Here is a 22,503-nt window from a genome sequence, read left to right as displayed (position 1 = left end):
CTGTTCACTGTTCATATCACTCCACTAGAAAGTTAGCTTCGTGGAACAGGGATGTTTTCCTCCTTTGTTCACTGCTAAATTCCTAGGGCTCAGGAACAGTGCCCGGGCATAGTAAACATTAATTAGTGGTTGTTGAATAAATGAATGTATCTCACAGCTGTTCAAATGAAAAGCAATGTTACCATGAATGAAAAGCTCTTCATCCTGACAAGTAATGATTTAAATCTATATTGTCTTTATTAGAATGTCTAAAGATGTTTGAAAATTTTGGCTCGAAGCCTCAGAGTCTACATTTTACCAATACTACGCAAAGTGTCAAGATACAAAATACAAACAAGGAAAAGACCCTATCTTCATGGAGGTCAATCTAACGGGAGACACAGGCATGTCGATGAGCAAGTAGCATATTATAATATGTTAAGGGTGTCTTCGGAGTGCCAATGTCAAGGCTGATAAAGATGACACAACATCAAGAGATTTTTAAGAGATGAAGTAGTATTTTTAGCTTAGCTCAAAATGAAATGGGGTTTTAGTAGGCACTCAAGGCGGGAGGGCGATAATTACTTCAAATAGAGAAAAGTACATAAATAGGAAAGGCGCCAAGAAATGAACACATGTGGCATATTCAGGGAAGGGTACAAAAAACTAGGTATGGTGGGACAAGAAGTTAGAAGTAAGGTGGGATCTTCTCTAACATTCTCAAAGAATGATGGGACACTGAAAGATTTTAAGCAGAAAAGTGGAAGATCATATTTATGGTTAACAAAGGAAATGCTTGTGATAGTCATAAAAGGTTGAAGGCTATTGAAACAGATGAGGTAAGAAATGATGATCAGGTATTCTTAATCATTTTTGTGTCAAGGACTACTTGGACAGTCTGGAAAAGCCTGTGGACTCCTTTTCAGAATAATACTTATAAATGCATGGAATAAAATAAATAGAATTACAAAAAAAAACAATTTTATATATATAGAAGCATAGCCATCATTATAGTCTAAAAATTAAGTTCTGCTACAGTATTATATGCAATAAATATTTAAATCAGTAATATTATATAACAATGATTATATAACATATTATTATATAACAAGCAATGATGAGCATATTTCAAAATATGTTGAGTAATTTAAAACATTTCAAGATACATATTTTTTAAATATAATGTGATATGAAAACATGTGTTTTTATTGGTGACAATGTCACAAATACAACTAATATTACTGCCATGTGTTATCTATATTCAAAATAAAAAGAAATGCTTAATTTTGGTTAGAGGATAGTAAACACAAAGATGTAATTTCTCCCTATGCATGTTCATGGATCTTAAGTTAAGAACCCTCAGAGAGACTAAAGTCCAGGCAACAAGATAGGAAATGAAGGAGATATTTAGAGAGAATATATTTCAAATAAATCAACATCCTCTGTTAAAAAAAAAAAAGGCAAATAGATAAAATAATCCTAACCTAAATTGGATTGACTCCAGAGAGTAAAAAGGAAATATCCCTATATCAACTGTTATTTAACAGTTTCCTTTACTTTGCTAAAAAGAGCACAGACAAACAACGGTAATACCGCCAAAGCATGATTCATTTTCAAGATGAATCCCTCCCTGTTCAAAGGTTTACATTGTTTTTGACCAGCATCAGACTGTTTATCCACACAAACTGTAAATACATCATTTTTAGAACTAACCAACAACAATACCCATTTTGTTTTGACATGTAAAACACAAAAAGGACATGGAGAAAAATGACCATCACTTGAATATCTACACTTTAAAAATGAGAAATACTATACAGAATAATGGGGTGACATTCCAACATAATAAAATTTTAACACGTGATCAGGAGGAAAATGCCTCCTGAAATTCCTTCTTTCGAAAGGTCTGTGAAGTAGAGCAGTACTGTCAAACGGTATAATCTCTTCTCTGAGATGCCTTGTTAGCTTCATGCAAGAAAAGGAAGAGAGCTGTGAAATCACCAAGCTGAGAGAAAATCATACATTTTTACTCAGAAATCGAGTATTGCTCTTCAACTATGTGTTCTTTCACAAATGACAAATCCTTAATTGATTGGCACCTTGCACCCTTCTACAAAAATACACTGAAAATTATTTATTCACAGAAATTTAATATCTGCCTTTTCCCCTGGACTAGAAGATAATACACGAGAGCAGAGATTACCTCAAATTTTTGTGTACATTATAACCAAAGCCTAGCACAAAACCTGGTATGTGGTAAGCTTAATAGGGAAGGAAGAACAGGAAGAAAAAAGAAGCTCAAAAGACTTTCTGGATATATATAAATGTGAGGACTAAAAATCCTTCCTCATTTATTACTATTATATCTGTTCTCAGGTCAACCTAGTTGCCCCACATGCATTTTGAATCTTTCTCCATAAAGTGTCTGGTGAAATTTAATTGGAGAAAAATACTCAACACAAAGAGAAAGGTCCTCAAAGAACCTGTACTATGAGCTAATTATATGACAAAATAGTTACACCTAAAATTTAAGTAATTATTTCTGAAGTAATATTTCTTGCAAATGGCTGAAAATACAAATATCCCATAGCTTACTAAACTTTTTTTTTTTTTTTAATTCCAAATGCTTTTTTAAAATGACTGTTATCACCTAGGACTGATTCTAAAAGATTTTCAACCTCGAAGATCATGGGTCACTAGTTAAATTAAGTAAAAATAAATAACAACTGTTCTTATAAAAATAATGGGGCCAAAGCATAAAGCATCATCTAAAGAGAAAACAGAAGTCTTAAATTTTTTTTGAGTTACAGAATTTCTCCCCAGGATCCATTTTCCTACATACGTTTTCAGTCTATCTTAAAACTTCCTACAAAAAATACATATCTAGGGTTGATTAGGTATTACAAAAAGATATATGTTTAAGCAGAAGCTAAAACAAATAAGGATGGGTATATAGCCAAAAGATCTACAGAAGTACTCAAATACTTGCATACCCATGTTCATAACACCACTATTCAAAACAGTAAAGAGGTGGAAACAACCCAAATGTCCATCACTGGAAGAATAGTTAAAACTGTGATATATACATACAGTAGAATATTACTCGGGCATAAAAAGGAATGAAGTACTGATAAATACTACAGTGTGGACGGACCTCAAAAACATACCACATCATATAAGCCAGAAACAAAAGGTCATATATTGTATGATTGCAGTTATATGAAATATCCAGAACAGGTAAATCCACAGAGACGGAAAGCAGATTGGTGGTTGCTAGGGCCTTCGGTGGAGAGGAATAGGTAGTAACTGCTTAAAGAATATGTGGTTTTGGGGCACCTGGGTGGCACAGTCAGTTAAGCCTCCAACTTTTGGTCTCAGCTCAGGTCATGATCTCAGGATCGTGAGATTGAGCCCCGCGTCGGGCTCTGCACTCAATGCGGAATCTGTTTCAGATTCTCTCTCTCTCTCCCTCTATCCCTCCCCACCACACATGTGCTCTCTCCCTCTCCCATTCAAATAAATAAATAAATAAATCCTAAAAAAAAAAAAAAGAACACGTGGTTTTCTTCTTGGATGAGGAAAACATTTTGCAACTAACTAGAAGTGGTGGTTCATTGTGAATGCACTAAATGCCACTGAATTGTTAACATCTAAATAGTTAATTTTATGTTATGTAAATTTAAGATAAACTGAATAAATAAAAATTGATTTCTGTAGTAACCATAATCTCTCTCTATAAAATTCCCTATTCTTAGAAACCTAAATTGGTCATCTGTCAAGGAGAACCTGCAATGCTTTAGAAAAAATGTCATTTAATGTAAACAAATAATTTTTTGTCATTCCAGTGGAAATAAAATGGCACAACCATTCTGATATTATCTTCCAAGGTCAAGATTCACATACACTCCCAGCATTTCCATTAAAAAATGAGTACACATTTGCAACAAGAAACAAGTGCAAAAATGTTCAATGCATCACTACATATAATAACCCAACACCAGAAACCCATCAAATACATATCAACATCAGTAGTAAAAAGGATAGTTAAATAAATAAGTAGAAGCATATTTGTACAATGGACTATGTAAGAGCAATGGAAATAAATGAAGTAAACCTACACAGAACAACATGAATTAATTTCACAAACATAATCCCAAAAAGATGTATTTTAAAATAAAACGCAAAGGGCGCCTGGGTGGCTCAGTCGGTTAAGCAGCTGCTTTCAGCTCAGGTCATGATCCCAGGGTCCTGGGATCAAGCCCCGCATCGGGTTCCCTGCTCAGCGGGGAGCCTGTTTCTATCTCTCCCTCTCCCCCTGCTTATGTTCTCTCTCTCTCTCTCTCTCTGTGTCAGATAAATATATAAAATCTTAAAAAAAAAAACAAAAAAACGCAAATGCTGCTCTAAAATACACAACTTATGACTATTCCTCTCCAACAATGAATATTTCTTAATGAACTGTAGTACCGACTCTGGATAAGACAGAGTTTCCTGGAAAAAATCTATAGGTATGTGATTTAATCTATAAATTTATGAAAATAGTCTTGAACTTCATATTCCATACATATGACACAAAGTATGCCTTATATATTAAAAAAGTTAGCATGGCAAAGATCACCATTCCTATGTTGGCTTCAGTTTATTAAATGACTTAATAAATTAAGAATGTTCTCGAATGAGGGGTGCCTGGGTGGCTCAGTTGTTAAGCGCCTGCCTTTGGCTCAGGTCATGATCCCAGGGTCCTGGGATCGAGCCCCGCATCAAGCTCCCTGCTTGGCAGGAAGCCTGCTTCTCCCTCTCCCACTCCCCCTGCTTGTGTTCCCTCTCTTACTGTCTCTCTCTCTGTCAAAAAAATAAATAAAAATCTTTAAAAAAAAAAAAAATGTTCTCGAATGACCCTAAGATCTTTTCTTTGCATGAACAGATGAGGTGGAAAAATGTTTTAATTATTTTATCCCATATCTCAAAAAGTAAGGATAATAAGAGAAGGATGGTAGGGGTCAGTGGAGAGAGGAAAAAATTAGGTTTACCATGCAGAGGTGATCCAGAAGGGCTACTTGATAGACCTGGAACAGGGCTACAGCGACCTCCTTGCTTAGACGTCAGTTCTTGTTCAATTTCTTCCAGCCCAGCACTTTTCTGGAAACGGCTCATACGATTCACAACTCGTGGGGACATATGTGTTCGAACACAAGGCTGGCCACCGTAAGGGTTGATGGGGAAAACATGGGAAGTACCCCGGAGAGTACTAACCACAACCCAGCGACAGTCATGGCTGAAGCAGATGTCTTGTACCTAGAAATGGATAGGGAAAAACACAAACAGGACTGAAACTATTTGGATTAATATGTTAATTAATTGAATTTAAATTTTTTTTAAAAGGGGGTAAAAAAAAGAAACTATTTGGATTTATCTAGTATCACACACATATCACCAGATGTAAATAGAATTACTTGTCTTGTTAGCAAATTTACCTTATATCAAGTTATAAATTAAAAATTTTATTCTACAGATGAGTTTCATGGTGAATATTGATCAAAACTCCCTATCAGGGATTTGATACATTTTAGAAGCAGAGAATTCTATCCCTTGCAGCATAGAGTGCCAAGTCAAAAATCAGGACCTAGGCAGTTTCACCCTAATAAAGCTACAAAAAATTTATATGAATCAGGTTTATTTTTCTAAATTAATTTGCCTCCTAATAAACATAAAATAGTAAAAATAAAAACAAACATTATACATTGTAGGTGAAGTTATTAATCCAATCCTTCACTAAACAAATATTCATGAGGTTCCATGCTAGGCGCTAGAAATAAAGAGGTAAATAAGAAATAATCTTTGGGAAAAGTTAGAGGAAGGAGCCAGACTTGGTCTCAGGGTCTGAAGTAACAACTCTGCACACACCTGCTTGTTCTTTTCTGTGCATAAGATTTTTATTTAAAAAAAAAAAAAAGAAGAAGAAGAAAGAAAGAAAGAATCTTTGGGCTCACAGCCTAACAGGAGAAAAAGACATGTAAGAAATTTGTGAGAATGTAATATATACAAAGTGAAATAACTGTCTTATGTACCAGGCACAGTGGTTAAGAAAAAGGAAGAAATATATGAAGTTTCTGTGAGAGGTAAAAAGGAGATGGTGAAGTTGGAGGTGTAGGAAGGGCCTGGATTCTAGAAATAAGTTTTGATGTAGGATATACTTTACAGAGAAGGAGAGAAGGCACTCCAATTTAGATATATTCAGATATTCTACATTAAATATAAATGCATAGATAGAAGATGGAAATGATGAGCAACTAGTTCAGCATATCCAAAAAAACCATCAGACTTGGCAAAGGCCAGGGCAAGAGGTATTTGGATTTTATTTAAGAAATAGTGGAGTCAAGATTTCAATTTGGGAAGGATGATTCTGGGAGTGAAATGTAGGGGAGTGGATCTACAGTGGGATAAGGGTAGCTGAAGGAAAATTATGAATAAGTTCCTTCAGTAGTCAGGGATATAGGACTCTGAAGAAAGGTGGGATGCAGAAGAGAAAAGGTATCAAAACACCCTAATCTTACCCACCCCCTCCCCCCACACACACAAAACTCATATATCTCTAGTGGTTGGCAAACTTTGCAGGCCATCCAGTCTCTATTTTCTGCTGTAACTACTCAACTCTGTCCTTCTAGTATGAAAGTAGCCATAGAAAATATGTAAATGAATGAGTGCAACTATGTTCAAAAGAAAACTTTATTTACAACAAGTGGTTGGCCACAGACTTGATTTAGGGAAAGTTAGTTCCCTAATTTGTATGACACTTAACAGGCGCTGAATACAGAAGTTCCATTATTTTCAAATTAGCAAACTTAATTTACTACTTTCATCTTGATATCAATCTAATGATAACAACTTGAACAAAAATGTCCCCATTTACTTTTATCCTTAAAAAAGAAAGTCAAGTAGGGGCGCCTGGGTGGCGCAGTCGGTTGAGCATCCCACTCTTGGGGTATTGGAATCGAGCCGCATGAGGGGCTCCATGCTGGCTTGCGATTTTCACTGCCTTTCCCTCTGCCCCTTCCTTCTGTGTGCACATGCACTCGCTCTCTTTCTCGTCAATAAATTAAAAAAAGAAAATGTATATATGTATATACCCATATATATGAATCCGTGGCATATTAGCTATCATTATAATATGAGCTAAGTAAAACTCCTTCAGCAGTCAGAGAAGCCCACACTTTCCAATACATTAGATCTTCAAATAAGCTTAAATTCAGATGAAAATCATGACTGGTATTTCAGAAATATTTCACCAACAAAAGCTATAAGTACACATCAAAGTACAAGTCTCTAAAAGAGCCCAGAACCTTTGAAATAAAAAAAAAAAACTGTAGTCTTATAGATCAAGAAAGATACTTCATTGCTAGACTACTGCTAGACCAAAATTATCGCTACATGGATAAACCCAAAATTCAACTGCATGCCTGTCCATTTCAATCACTGTGATATATGCCCTCATGACGCGTTAATGTTATAAGTAAAGAATCTCCTAAAAGCTGACAAATTTAACTCCCAGGGATTCTAGAATTATGAATAAAAAGCCAGTCCACAAGTGTTTTACCTCCGTAGCTGGCCTATAGTCAGTTGCCTTCCAGCTGAACTGACTTACGGAAAAGAGAAAGGGAAGGAGCGGGCCAAAAAAAAAAAGGGGGGTAAATAGCAGAAGCAAGAGAAAAGAAAAACAGTTCCAGACAAGTTTAATATCATACTACCAAATGCATTAACATAAGCCAGAATCAAATATATAAAGAAAAAACACCTGTAGACCTATGGAGTAATTTATGTCCCATCCACAGTGCAACTAAATCACGTTATCTAAAACCTTGTTCCAAAACACTTATAATCAAGACTGCTTCCTGGTCTGTCAGTGAAAAGAAGTTTCCTTCTTTCATTTTAAAAATACTTCTGATATGAAGTGGTGCTAACAATCAGTATCAAGGCAGGAAGACAGAATGCCACCTCAGTGCTTACTTAGAGAAGTGATTCTGCTCTATGACCTGGAGGACACATCAGGATACTTAAATGAACAGAGAAGATATTAGCTGTCAAGGGACAGAGAGAGTTTAATCCTTTAAATAACACAGAGGATAACAACTGACCTACTCAAAAATGCACAACGATATAACTGTTGGTGTTATCAAACAAGTTGGGGGGTTTTTCCTACATTATTGAAGACAAGAAAGACTATATATAATGGCAAACTAGTAATAAAATGATGACATCATCTGCATGATTTCTGGACCTCAATTTTGGAGTGATATTTCTAGTAAAGATTTTCTCATCACAAAACAGGAAAGCTACCTGGGAAGTGTATCTCTGGTTTAGAGCTACCGTACCAGATACCATGGCAAATAACATTTACCAAGTACACATCAGGCAATTGTTAGAAACAGAAGTTTAAACTAAACAAGTACAAGTATCAAAAAAGTACTATCCAAATACCTACCCTCAAATTTAGGAAGCAAGCATATTTAGGTAATTGTGATTTTTAAGAATTATTTACTATATCCTGAACTCAGAAACTGACCCAATCCAAGCAGATCTGGACAGCAAAAGATAGACCATATGGCTCTGACTTAGCATTTCAAACTGCTATGAAGCTGGAGCAGAGAATGAATGTGAACATGGGACAAATACAGGTTTCTTCCAGAACAAGGGTCAGCAAACCTTTTCAGTAAAGGGCCAGAGAGTAAAATTTTAGGCTTTGCAGGCAAGAAAGCAAAACCAAGGATACTATGTAGGTACTTAGAATAATAAGAAAATAAATTTTGACAAAATTTTTACTGAATAGAATTTGTTGTAATGTAAGTCTACTAAATAAGAAGAATGGAATCTTTTTTATAGGAGATAATATTTTGTTTATTTGGGGTTCGAAGCTAGCATTATTATCATCAAATAGATCCCAAGGCTTTATATGTTTATAAAAACCATTCTTGGCTCACAAGATGTACAAAAACAGACAGAGGGCCACATATGGCCAATGGACCACAGTTTGCTGACCCGTTTTATACCACCACCATGGTAGTAAATGTAAACTTGTCAAATCATCATAAACTTCAAAGCAGAAAGGACCTTGGAAATCTAAAGTCAAAGTCAAAAACACAGTAAGACTCTCAGGTCAATATTATTCCTATGGTTTTTAAGATACTACACAGTAAAAAAGAGGGAAAACTACAAAGAAAGCCTTCCCCATAAGAAGAATCCATGCAAGATACTAGTTAGGAACATGAGACCAATGAGATTATAGTTCTTTTCTAAATTCAACAGCAAGCCAGACATTCTGTTTTGTCTTCAAGGTGAATATAGCAGTATTCAATTCAACATTAATACATAACTACTAGAGAAAGTCATCTGAGTTGAAAAAAAAAATCACACATACACACATAAACCCCACAACTCAGAGACAACTATTTCAAATTACCCTGGACGTCTCAATGCATAGACAGGTATGTACAGATACTTATGTGTATATTTATGAGTATATATGTGTGTATGTATGTGTGTGTATATATATATATCACATAAACACAAATATAGATACATAAAGACATGTGCATGCACATACACATATTTTTCACTGGATAAGAGTAACCAATTTGAAATATAAAATAATCATTAAACTTCAATATTATACAAGATCGTGAAAACACACGGAAACAGCACTATAAGTCTAAAGCCTTTACATGTGATTACAGGCTTTCCCTACAGGTAGCATGTAATGGGAAATATATCACTAGCTACACAGCCACAGAAACTTTAGTTAACAACTCTCTGCCTTATGGTTCTTCATTTGCAAAATGGGAACAATAATGCAAGTCTCATGGGGTTTTAGGTTTAATGAATGACCATGTAAAGCACTTAGAACACTGCCTATCACTTAAGCACTGAACGAAGATGTTTGCTGTAATTATCATAATTACCATAAAAATACATCCCTACTCTGTTCAAACATCTCTGTTTTCACTGCTAACAACATAGACTAAACCACTATCATCACTTCAACAGATTACTACACTAGACTCCTAACTGGACTCTCACTTAAGACCCCTACAAGCAACAAAAGACAAAGTAGATAAATTGTACTTACTCAAAATTCAAAACTTTCCTGCATCAAAGAATACTATCAAAAAAATAAAAATACAACCACAGACTATGAGAAAAAATTTCCAAATAATACGACTGAATAAGGGTCCAGCATGTAAAATACTTAAATAAGTCTTTCAACTCAACAACATAAAGACAAATAATTCAATTAAAAATAAGCAAAAAAAAAATTGAATATTTTTCCAAAGAAGATATAGAAATGGCCAAAAAGCACATGAAAAGATGCTCAACATCTTTAGTCATTAGGGAAATGTAAATTAAAAACACAATGAGATACCTCTTCATACTGAAAAGAATGGTTATAAAAAAAAGATAAAATAAGTGTTGATGAGGATGTAGAGAAACTTGAGCCCTCATACATTGCTGGGAAAAAAGAAAACAGTGCAGCCACTTGGAATTCCTCTAAAAGCTAAACATAGACTTTCATCCTTAGATACCCAAGAGAACTGAAAACATGTTCAAACAGAAACCTACACACTAATGTTCACAGCAGTATTCCACTTTCCTTAGTGGAAACAACCCAAATGTCTATCAACTAGTAAGTGGAAAAAATGTGGTCTATACATACAAGGGAATATTATTCAGGTACAAAAAGCAATAAAGTTCTGATACATGCTACAACATGAATGAACTTTGAAAACACGATGTAAAATGAAAGAAGACAGACAGAAAAGGCTACTGTTATCTGATTCCATTTATATGAAATGGACAAAATAAGCAGATCCATAGAGACAGAAAATAGGTTAACAATTGCCGAGGGCCAGGGAGAATAGAAGGGGGAGTAGCCGCTCATGGGTAACCAGGTTTCTTTCTGGGGGGATGAAAATGTTCTGGAATAAAATAAAATAGTGATTGATAGACAAGTCTGTATACTAAAAACCACAAAATTGTATGTGAATTATGTATGTGAATTATGTATGTGAATTATGTCTCAATAAAGCTGTTAAAAAAATGAAAAAACTAGTTAGTTCACTGAGAGGTAAGTTCTATAACCTCTTTTTATAGTTTGTAGTTTCATTTAACTGCCCTTTAGTTCTCTGAGATGTCTCTATTGTTCTAGGCTCAAAAGAAGATAAGCAACTGCTTAGAAGCTAAGCTAGCATTTTATCTGTGCCCATCTTGGCTCACTTCATATCTGGGGTTGGGGTAATATGGGGAAACACTATAACCAGATGTTCTTATTAAGTTTCCCTCCATTCAGCAAAGAAGTGTGGCATAAAATGATAGAAAAAAATCAAGCAGAGTACCTGAAGTAGTATGGGACTCCTCATTAGACACTCACTGTAATCAATTTAGAGCTTTTAAGTATACAAATGTCAGGATTCTTAACTAATGGGATATGAATTTAAAAAATACAGACTGCTTGGGCGCGTGGGTGGCTCAGTTGGTTAAGCAACTGCCTTCGGCTCAGGTCATGATCCTGGGGTCCTGGGATGGAGCCCCGCATCGGGCTCCCTGCCCAGCGAGGAGCCTGCTTCTCCCTTTGACCCTCCCCGCTCTCATGTACTCTCTCTCATTCTCGCTCTCCCAAATAAATAAATAAATCTTTAAAAAAAAAATACTTAATTATACTGCTTAATTAAATGTTTTGCAAATTTGTATTAGGTTATATAGCTTATTGTTCATTAAATGGTTCCTGTATTGTTTGGAATATTGTTAACATCTCACACTTGTTTTTTATTATAATGATGTAAAATTTGGCTATCAGAAACCATTAGGCCTCTAGAAAGCTAATATATTTGTTCCTTAAAATATAATGTAGCTATATTACAATAATTCTAATTTATACAAATATTTTTTGACAAACTGAATTATCCTTAAGTATTTTATTGATTTAATAATCCAAAACAACGATATTTGGAGTAACCAAATCCAATATAGCAGACATACACTCACAAAGAACAATTATGTCCATTTTATCAAAACTAAAAAAACCCCACCCCAAATGTATATTTAATTCACAAAACAGGTTGAATTCAAATTACATATGACACAAGAGTATTTGAGCACCAGAATTAAGTGGTACCCCATTTAAGCATCTAAGATATAGAAATCAGCATTTTACAGGGCTCCAATTTATGCCACAAATTCACCACCAAAACCCAATTAACTAATAAAGGCGATAAAAGTATAGGGTTATTATTTTTTTCTTTTGAGAGGGAAAGAAAGGGAGGAGGCAGAGGGAGAGGAGAGGAAGAGGGAGAATCCCAAGCAGGCTCCACACCCAGCACAGAGCCAAATTCAGGACTCGATCTCACAATCCCAAGATCATGACCTCAGACGAAATCAGGAGTCAGACACTTAACCAACTGAGCCACCCAGGTGCCCCAAAGTTTAGGATTATTTTAACATCCTAAAATCTAAAGCAAAGTTCCTCAAACTTTAGTGTGAAAAGAAGCACCTAAGTAACTTGTAAGAAGTACAAATAAGTTGGTCCCCTCTTCAGGATTATGATTCTGCAGGTATTGGGAGGTGAGAGAGACATGACCAAGAAATCTGCAGTTTCAGAACACTCAGCTAATGACTCTGACACTAACCTAAAGTCTGTAATACAGAGCCAGAAAATAAAGTGACCAAAAATGGCAGTCCCCCTAATTCTGTAGCAAATGTTAGAAAGCATAAAAAGATACATTTTGTAAAGATTTTATTTATTTACTTGACAGAGAGAGAGCGAAAGAGGGAACACAAGCAGGGGGAGTGGGAGAGGGAGAAGCAGGCTTCCCCCTGAGCAGGGAGCCCGATGCGGGGCTCGATCCCAGGACCCTGGGATCATGACCTGAGCCAAAGGCAGTCGCTTAACCAACTGAGCCACCCAGGTGCCCCTAAAAAGATATTTTTTTTAAAAAACAAAGTAATATCAATGATTGCCTAGGGTAAGAGTGAGGCAGAAAACTGAAAAAAGCTGTAGGAAGTTCTCTGGGATGATGAAAATGTTGTGTAGATTGATTGTAGTGATGGATATATGGATATGACTAGTAGATGGCAAATCGAACACCCATCTCCAACCTTCCCTCCCTCACCCGACACCAGGTGCTTCATACGTGCTAGCCCAGCTTCTCCGACAGGAAGTGTTGACACAGCTGTGATCAGTCAGACAGAAGCAGGATGCTATTGCAGGATTCTGGGAAAGTATTCGCTTCCTGATATAAGAAATTAACATCACTGAGCTGTCCATACTCCCCATCTTAGTGCCTTGAATTCAGAAATGATGCCCACAAGAATGGCAATTATATAAAGCCATCACAAGGAAAAGAACAAAAAAGTCACAAAAACATTGCCAAACAACTGTACCAAACCAGCAACAGCCTTCTTATAATGTGACAAAAATAAACCCTGATTTTTTAAAACCATCGTTAAATGTGATTTTCTTTCTGTAGCCAAACATATGCCTAATGATTCAAATAGCAATTTGCTCTCCAATTCTCTTTAAGAATTCTCTTTAAAAAAAAAAAGGAAAGAAAACCCAAAAGCAGACAGTACTTGGATAAAAAGTCTACAATCCAAGACTATTATAATTTCAGAAGCCTGTAAGAATGGCAACCAAAGCCATAAAGACAAGTCCCATATAGCAAAAATTAACTGGCAAGGTCCAAGCCCTCAGATGATGTTATATTTAATGAAAACTTACAGGAAAATATGTGAAAAAAGCTATTTGCTTAAGAATTAACATACGAGTTCTAGAGACATGCCCAACACAACATTTCAACAAATTTTATCCTTCAAAATCGATACAGATACTTCCATTTAAAATGCTGTAATTCTGACTATCATGACAAGGTTAATGGCAATAAAAGTTTGCTTGGGAATAAGTTGCTTAGAATGGAAATGTGTTGAAGATGGATAATCCACACATACCCTCTAGCCTATCTGCCCACTCCCTCGCACTATGAATTCTTCATAATCATTCATTTAGTCAGTAAATATTTATGGAAAGCTTCTTACATGTTTTACACTCTTCTAAGTGCCAAAACTTAAAAAATGAGCTAATGCTAATAAGTGGCCTGAAATTACTATCTGAACCAACAACTACACTGTTGGGCATCTACGCCAGAGAAGTGAAAACGATGTTCACGTAACATATTCATTATAGCCCCAAACTGTAAATGGTCCAGGTGAATGTGTGAACAACCTGTGTGAGTTAGGTCTACTTACAAAAGGGCAATGTGAGGGAACTGTTCAGTATCCTCATGGACACACACACCTACACAGGTGATTAAACTGTATACCTAAACACACACATACACACTCATTTCCACACACACAAATGCACAAACAAGTATAAGTAAATCTAGTGAAATCTGAAAAAGATCGGGGATGGTACCAATGTCAATATCCTGGTTGTGATATACTCTAGTTTTGCAAAATGTTACCCACTGAGATAAACTGGATCAAGAGTACACGAGATTTCTTAGTACTATTTCTTACAAGTCCATATGAATCTACAATTATTTCAATAAAAATCTGAACTAAAAATAAAGTGAATATGATGCTTCACACACACCACAGAACCAGCAAGCTAATATGGCTGGCTCCTGCTGTGATCTCACCTTGAGGGGTAACAAGGATGGGGGGTAACCAAAATGCCAGAGGCTGCACAGGTGAAACTTGGCAGTGTTGAGAGTGTGGGCAGAAAACAAAGGGGTGGTGATGCCTGGACACTCACTGGATGCTGGCAAGTAGCACTACCGGCCATGGGGAAATAAGTGGCACCCACCCTGGGGAACAATCACTTGGCCAAGTGAGAGAAAGGCCAACACTTCTGGTTGCCCTCCGAGTATCGACAGGCCAGCCTCCCCTGCCAACAAGACGGAGGATAATGTGACCGCCTGGCAGCTGTTACTAGAACAACGGACATGTGCACATTAAATACATGAGTCCATGTTCTCCTGTAGGGAAAAGTAGTCCACGTCCTGGCGGGGGATGGGGCGGAGAATACCCTGGAAGGACATGTCAGCAAAGTCTGCAGTAGGGAAGAGAAGCTAAAGTGACCTGGTAGGAGGACTACTGCTGTGCTTCTCCTGATAAATGTATAACTGATATTAATGGTTCAACTGATTGTACTCACATGCTTCTAAGTGTCAGAGGGTATATCCTCTGCCATGCAGACTGAAATGATAATGGGGAAAGCGCACAACAGACCACCTCTTAGGCTTCCAGTTCCTTCCCATGTTATACAATAGAAACAATAGAATCCCAGCAGGAAAAAGGTAGTGACTTAATGGCTGCTGAAGTACTCAGGTGTTAGCCCAGTACAACATCGCCACCTGCCTGATCCAGCAACCAAATACACTCCCTTTTTCAGAGGGTGGCTCCTAACCTGCTATTCAATTCCAGTAAACGAACAACTGACCCAGGAGGCCTTGTGATTTTCCAGACCAACACTGGGTTGGGTCAACTCAAATTTGACGGTGAACATGTTGGTGAGGGCCCAACAGAGCTTGGTAGTCAAATAGAAATGGTATGTTCCACAGTACGTTCCAGCCTGGCCCTAGAAGCATCTTGTCTTTACAGCTACTTTATCAGCTACTCCACTGCCTAAAGCAACACCACTTGTTCAACAGACCCTTGGTTCACAGAACTTCCTCTGAACGCCTGTGCCTGATTCCCTGACGGCTTTGCTAAGATGAAGGCCGATGGTGTCCACCAGCCTGCGGCAGCTGCACAACCCCAGCAAAAACTCTGCTGGGACAAATGAAGTAAAGCCCGATCAGCACAGTAGAATAATGGAAAGCTGTCACTTCTGTTTTGATTGATGGGCCACCACAGCTGTGGGTTTACGTATCATCTATGATGTTTTTGTACTGTGATGGCAAAGGTGAGTACAGAGAATATATACAATGCAGAGTTTAAATATTTACTACTAGCCCTTTACAGAAAAAGTTTGCGGACCCTGCTCTAAACAGTACTGCTGACACACTGGGAGCTGCCAATGGCCTAGCCAAACCTAGTGTGGCTTGCCGTGAGGAAGACTACATACTGGCAGATTGCAGACATCCCTTCTTTTAGGGCTAGGACCTGCACAGACAAATCACGGCTAGTGACTGAACAATCTGGGTCACTCCCACCCAAGGTAAGATTCCATCCACTGATGGGAAGGACTAGAATCAAGCTGCTCATCAAGACTGTACTGCCCTGCTCTGCAGTGTGATTCCCAACTTTACATCAATAATAAATGTTTGTCCGGGGTTTACATCCCACATATTATCCGCTGTTTCATAACCACTTAGAATATATATGATGTCATAGTTGAAAAGCATAAACATATTGAAGGTGTGTTATAATACAGTGTAGTATATTATACTATAATATATATAAAATAATATACTATTATATATAATATAGTATATATATAACATACAGTATATACGTAAGTATACTACAGATTAGTTGCTTACCTATTAAGACAAAATGGTTGATATGGTTCTCAGATATTTGACCTTTTTCACCTTATTTGTTCTATCACATATTGAGAAAGTATTGTTAAACTCAGTTTTAGGTGTGCATATTTTAAATCTTCCTGATAATTTGACTCTTGGATATTATGAAAGATCTCTAGAAATAGGCTTTGTCTTAACCTATTTTACTTGATATTAATATGGCTGAATTTTCAACATTATTGTATTTATTATTTGCGTGATATATCTTTTAACATGCTTGTACTATCATCATATTAATGTATCTATATGCAAAGTGAATCTCTAATAGGTAATTCCTTTAGACTAGAATACAGTAGTATTTATTTATTTTTTAATTTATTTTATTAACATATAATATATTATTTGTTTCAGGGGTACTGTGATTCATCAGTCTTACACAATTCACAGCGCTCACCATAGCACATACCCTCCCCAATGTCCATCACCCAGCCACCCCATCCCTCCTACCCCCTTCCATTCCAGCAACCCTCCGTTTGTTTCCTGAGATTAAGAGTCTCTTATGCTTTGTCTCCCTCTCTGGTTTCGTCTTGTTTCATTTTTCCCTCCCCTCCCCTATGATCCTCTGTCTTGTTTCTCAAATTCCTCACATCAGTGAGATCATATGGTACTTGTCTTTCTCTGATTGACTTATTTCACTTAGCGTAATACCCTCTAGTTCCATCCACACCATTGCAAATGGCAAGATTTCATTTTCTGATGGCTGCATAATATTCCATTGTATATATATACCACATCTTCTTTATCCATTCATCTGTTGATGGACATCTAGGTTCTTTCCATAGTTTGGTTATTGTGGACATTGCTGCTATAAACATTGGGGTGCAGGTGCCCCTTCGGATCACTACATTTGTATCCTTGGGGTGAATACTCAGTAGTGCAATTGCTGGGTCATAGGGTAGCTCTATTTTTCAACTTTGTGAGAACCTCCATACTGTTTTCCAGAGTGGCTGCACCAGCTTGCAGAATACAGTAATATTTAATATAATTATTATACTATGGTTGAATTTTGATGTACCATTTAATATTTGGGTTTTGTTTATCCTGTTTCTTGTGCCTCTATTCCTCCTTGTCTGCCTAATTTGAATTAACTGAACATTTTTTAGAAATCCTTGTTAACTGCATTATTGTCTTTTTAGGTACAGCATGTCAAACCTTGAAACAGTATAGTTCCATGTATCTGCTTCCACCTCAGCACTCTAGGTCCATTATGCTATACTTACCATACATATTACATGTACACATGATATAATCCCCAGAAAATAATATTAAAATTTCTTATACATAAATATTATAATTTTAACATTCCTATATATTTTTAAATAAATTTAAAATGGGGAGCAACTGGGTGATAGGCATTAAGGAGGGCATGTGATGTGTTGAGCACTGGGTGCTTTATGCAACTGATGAATTACTGAACTCTACATCTGAAACTAATGATGGACTGTATGTTGGCTAAATGAATTTAAATTAAAAAAAATTTTTAAACAGGAAAAATCATCCTTTCCAATTAGAAACTGATCATTTCTCAAATATTTCATTACTTGTACAAGATCCAAGTTTACTCTGGTATCATTTCCCTTTAGCATAATTTTTATTGTCAATGCACTGGCCTTATTTCTCACTCCTTCATTCTTGAATGATACTATTGCTGGACGGAGAATTTTTGATCATCTGTATTTTTTTCTTTCAGTCCTCTAAACATGCTATTCCACTGCCTTCAGACTTCCATGGTTCCTGATGAGAAGTGACTTGTTTGTTGAGATTGTATTTCCCTGTATACAAGGGGTTATTTTCCTCTGGCTATGTTCAAGATTTGCTCTTTACTTTGCTTTTCAGAAAGTTGACTATGATGTTCTTAAACTGGGGTTTTCTCATATCCAGTCCTATTTGGTGTTTGCTAGTCTTTGGGGAAGATTTAAATTGCATCTTTCAACAAATTTGGGGGGCTTTCCCTCTTTATTTCTTTCTATATATTTTTCTGCCTCATTTTCATTATATCCTCCCTTTCCACACCAATCAAGGTGAATTTTGCCCCAGGATGGATCATATGTAGAGTCTCAATCATACCTGATTTGGATGATTTAGGTGATGACATTGGAGCTTTCGGGCTAATGATATTTTCAAGAGATTTTAGACTTAGAGTATACGCTGCCATGCACTGAGATTTTTAGGGATGTTAGTATGGGGTAAATGTATTTTGCACATGGGATGATCCTGAATTTGAGGGATTAGAGGGCAGACTGTAGTGAGGTAAAGAGTGGCTCAAAAAAGACATATTCTGATCCTAATCCCTGGAACCTGCATATAGTATATTATAGACCCAAAGAGTGACCATAACCTTATACACCAAAATGTGATTGAGTTATAGATCTTGAGAGTTTATCTTGGATTATAGGTGTAAGTATGATATGTATTCACATATATCCTATAAAACACACAGAAGAGAAGACATAGAGAAGAGGAGGAGGAAATGTGACCACAGAGGCAACGGCTGGAGTGATAGAGATGGCTATAAGGCAAGGAATGCTGACAGCCACTGGAAGCTGGAAAAGGCAAAGAACAGATTCTGCTTAGAGGTTCTAGAGGGAGTGTGGCCTTGCCAACACTTTAATTTTGGACTTTTGGGTCTCCAGGATTGTGGGAGAATCAATTTCTGTTATTTTGACCCCTCCCCCAGTTTCATGGTAACTTGTTATGACAACCATAGGAAAGAAATACATAGCAAATGTGGATATCCAGAACAATGTGAATTCCATGTTGTGGACTGCCCAGGACTGGGGTTGCTGGGTGGTATGGTTAAGTGCATGTTAAGACTTTAAGAAACTTCTATCTTCCGGAGTGGCTGTACCATTTCACATTCCCAACAGCAATGTATGAGAAATCCAGTTCCTCCAACTCACTGACTTTTGAGAATTCCTTAAAAGGTGTGGTAGGTACAAGACAGTTTGTGCCTTTTCATTCTATTACCAGTGTTTCTCAAAGAGCAGATATGTTTTGTTTTAATGAACTCTAATTTATCAGTTTTATTTTCATGGATTTTGCTATTCGAGTCATCCATGAGAAATCTGTCCAACCCAAGTCACAAAAGGTTTCTCCTTTTTCTTCTAAAAGCTTTATAACAGTAGGTTTCACACATAAATCTACGATCCAATTTGAGTTCATTTTTGTATATGGGATGAGGTATGGATTGATGCTCATTTTTTTTGCACATAAACACCCAAGTGGTCCATCACCATTGTTGAAAAGACTAGCCTTTCTCATTTTGCACGTTTGCCAAAAATCAATTGTCCATATGTACAGGAATGTTCCTGGGTTCCTTGTTGATCACTGTAGCTTTAGTAAGTCTTGCTATCAGGTAGTAATATCCCCCCAAATTTGTTTTTCTTTTTCAGCGTTATTTCGCCATTATAAGCCCTATGTATAGGGCTTTGTTTGTTTGTTTGTTTTTTATCCTGCTGGGCATTTCATGGGGATTGCATTGAATATACAGATCAATTTGGAGAGAACGGACATCCTAACAATATTAAGCATTCCAACCCCAAAACATGGTTTAACTCTCCATTTATTTACATCCTTACTCTCAGCAATGTTTTATAGTTTTAAGGGTACATGTCTTACATATGATAAGTACATATTACACACTATTTTTTACCTTTAACTCTTTTTTAAATTATCAATTACCTATTGTTTGTTCTTAGTATATATAGAGGTGCAACTGACTTCCATATACTGATCTAATACCCTGAAACCTAATTAAGATCTCTTATTCTAACTATTTTTGTAGAATCCATTAGATTTTCTACACAATCATCTTTAAATAAATATAGTTTTACTTTCTTCTTTCTGATATGACAATGGTTCTTTCCACGGCCTCAGATTTCCTCTGATCTCTCTCCAGCACTGTGTCCAGAGAACTCTATGATCGTACTCTTAGCAATACCTCATCAACAGAGGGAGTCTATCTGGCTCCACTTGGGCTCCCCCTTCCTGCACAATGAGCTGGAAACTCTGTCAAGGCAGTTAAGCTGGGGCAATCATAGGGTTTTTCTCATTTGTTTCCCATCTCTCAAGGATCACCATCCTTCATGGCCTGATGTATTATATCTAGAAAAACACTGTTCTTTGATTGCTTCAGGTAAATCCAGTCCCTCTTACTCTAGGTTATTTATGCTGATTTGAGTGTTATCTAGTTATATCCATATGACAAAGAGAGCTTAGCAACCTCCTACTCCACCCTCTTTCCACCAACCGCTCCCTCTTACTCTACAGTGACCCAAAGTGAGGTCCTCGTATTAACTCTTTGTCATTTACTGTGCTGGCTGTTTTACTAAGTACAGTAAGACACAGTTTACATCTATTCTTTCTGACATTTCCTAAAATAAACCCTATGAAATAGTCTTTGGCCCCATTTTACAGATGAGTAAATTAAAGCTTAAGGAAAGTAGAAAATGTATCCTTGGTAATAGAGTTACTAGGCAGCATCCAAGTATATATGGAAGTTGGGGATGGGGAATGGGGAGTGACTGCTAATCGGCAAAAAGTTTGTTATAAAAATGTTCTAAAAGTAGATCCTGATGATGGTTGCATAGCTCTGTGAATATACTAAAAAAAAAAACACTGAAATGCACATTTTTAAAAAATGAAATTTATATCCTAAGAATTATATCTCAATAAAGCTAACATTTTGGGGGGGAAGGAAATTGACAAAAATCAAGAGCATAGGGCTATACGTAGGATTTCGAGCTTTAGCAAATAAAAATACAGAGAGTCCAATAAAATTTGAATTTCAGTATAAACCTAAGTAGGCAATATCTGGACATCCTCATACTAAAATTACCTGTTTTTAGAACTGACCATTAATAATATTAAATAGCTAGATTCTTTTGCCATTGAGAATTAAACCTATAATCTTACCATTTTATAGGACTATTCCGATAAAATAACACTTATCTGATGTGCAACTGTTTCCAAAGCAAGTTGGCCATTACTAAAATTAGCATGTTAAGTACTAAAATGATTTGTATCTGCTTGAGTAAGACATTATGGAAGTATACTGAAAAATACTGCAAGGTTTCAGTATATATATATATATATATATATATATATATATACACACACACACACACACACATACATATACACATATATATTCCTGTTGAAAACTAGGAATATTTTTCTAACTTGATATGTGCCTTATGAGGAAAATTACTGTCAGATGCAGAGGATATCCCAAGTCATAGATCACAAAACAACTTAATTCAACATAATTAGATCCACATACTTGAGTTTTTTTCCTTGCCTGATTAAAGTACCCTCAGAGTTTTTGGAAAAATCCAGAATGACATGATTTTGAAGTACTCAAAGACAGTTAGATAGATCATATGCCATATAGATTTCATAATCAGTGCTACATTTTATATATTATTTCAAAATAATTTTCAGTGGAAGCTTACAGAAATTAATTTTATGGTCATTAGTTGAGTTTCCTTCGATCTTAATATTTGGTGTTTAGAAATTCCCAACCTCCTAAATTACAGAGTGTGACACAGAACAAAATAATTTTAATAATTTCTATTTGGTTTCCCTTCATGTTAAATAGGCATAGCATTGGCAGCAGCAAATATTTATACCTACAAACATTTGCCCATGCACAGGGCACTGTTCTAAGGATGACAGATACCAAGAAGGTTAAGCATGATCTCTATTTCCAGATTGGATGTATAGATAATTAAATGATAAATAATGCTAATGCAAATGAGTTACCAAAAAATAGGTGTAAGCAAAAAAAAAAAAGAAAAAAAGTATAAATATTTAAAATACTAAAATTCTAGGAAGTTAGAGCTGAAGCAGAGCATACCAGTGACTGGTGAGGGCAGAATAGGTATTATAAACACAGAGTTAAGAAATCAAATGTGGGGGCGCCTGGGTGGCAGGGTTGGTTAAGCATCTG

At 36.3% G+C, this 22,503-nt stretch overlaps 1 protein-coding gene across 10 annotated transcripts in view; it reads right to left on the bottom strand.

The window, feature by feature from the left end:
* BCAS3 (BCAS3 microtubule associated cell migration factor) overlaps positions 1-22,503 on the bottom strand; it is a 598,224-nt gene that overhangs the window by 352,884 nt on the left and 222,837 nt on the right. For all 10 annotated transcript variants that reach the window (XM_035026671.1, XM_035026672.1, XM_035026670.1 and 7 more), the window contains exon 15: positions 5,010-5,274. In XM_035026671.1, the coding sequence (XP_034882562.1) occupies positions 5,010-5,274 (265 nt within the window). The remainder of the gene's footprint in view (positions 1-5,009; positions 5,275-22,503) is intronic.

Source organism: Mirounga leonina, unplaced genomic scaffold (genome assembly GCF_011800145.1).
Source record: "Mirounga leonina isolate KUSES-001 unplaced genomic scaffold, KU_Mleo_1.0 Mir_200, whole genome shotgun sequence".
NCBI classification, from domain to species: Eukaryota; Metazoa; Chordata; class Mammalia; order Carnivora; family Phocidae; genus Mirounga; species Mirounga leonina.
The sequence above is the reverse complement of the archived record's forward strand: the minus strand, read 5'-3'. Positions and strand labels throughout refer to the sequence as shown.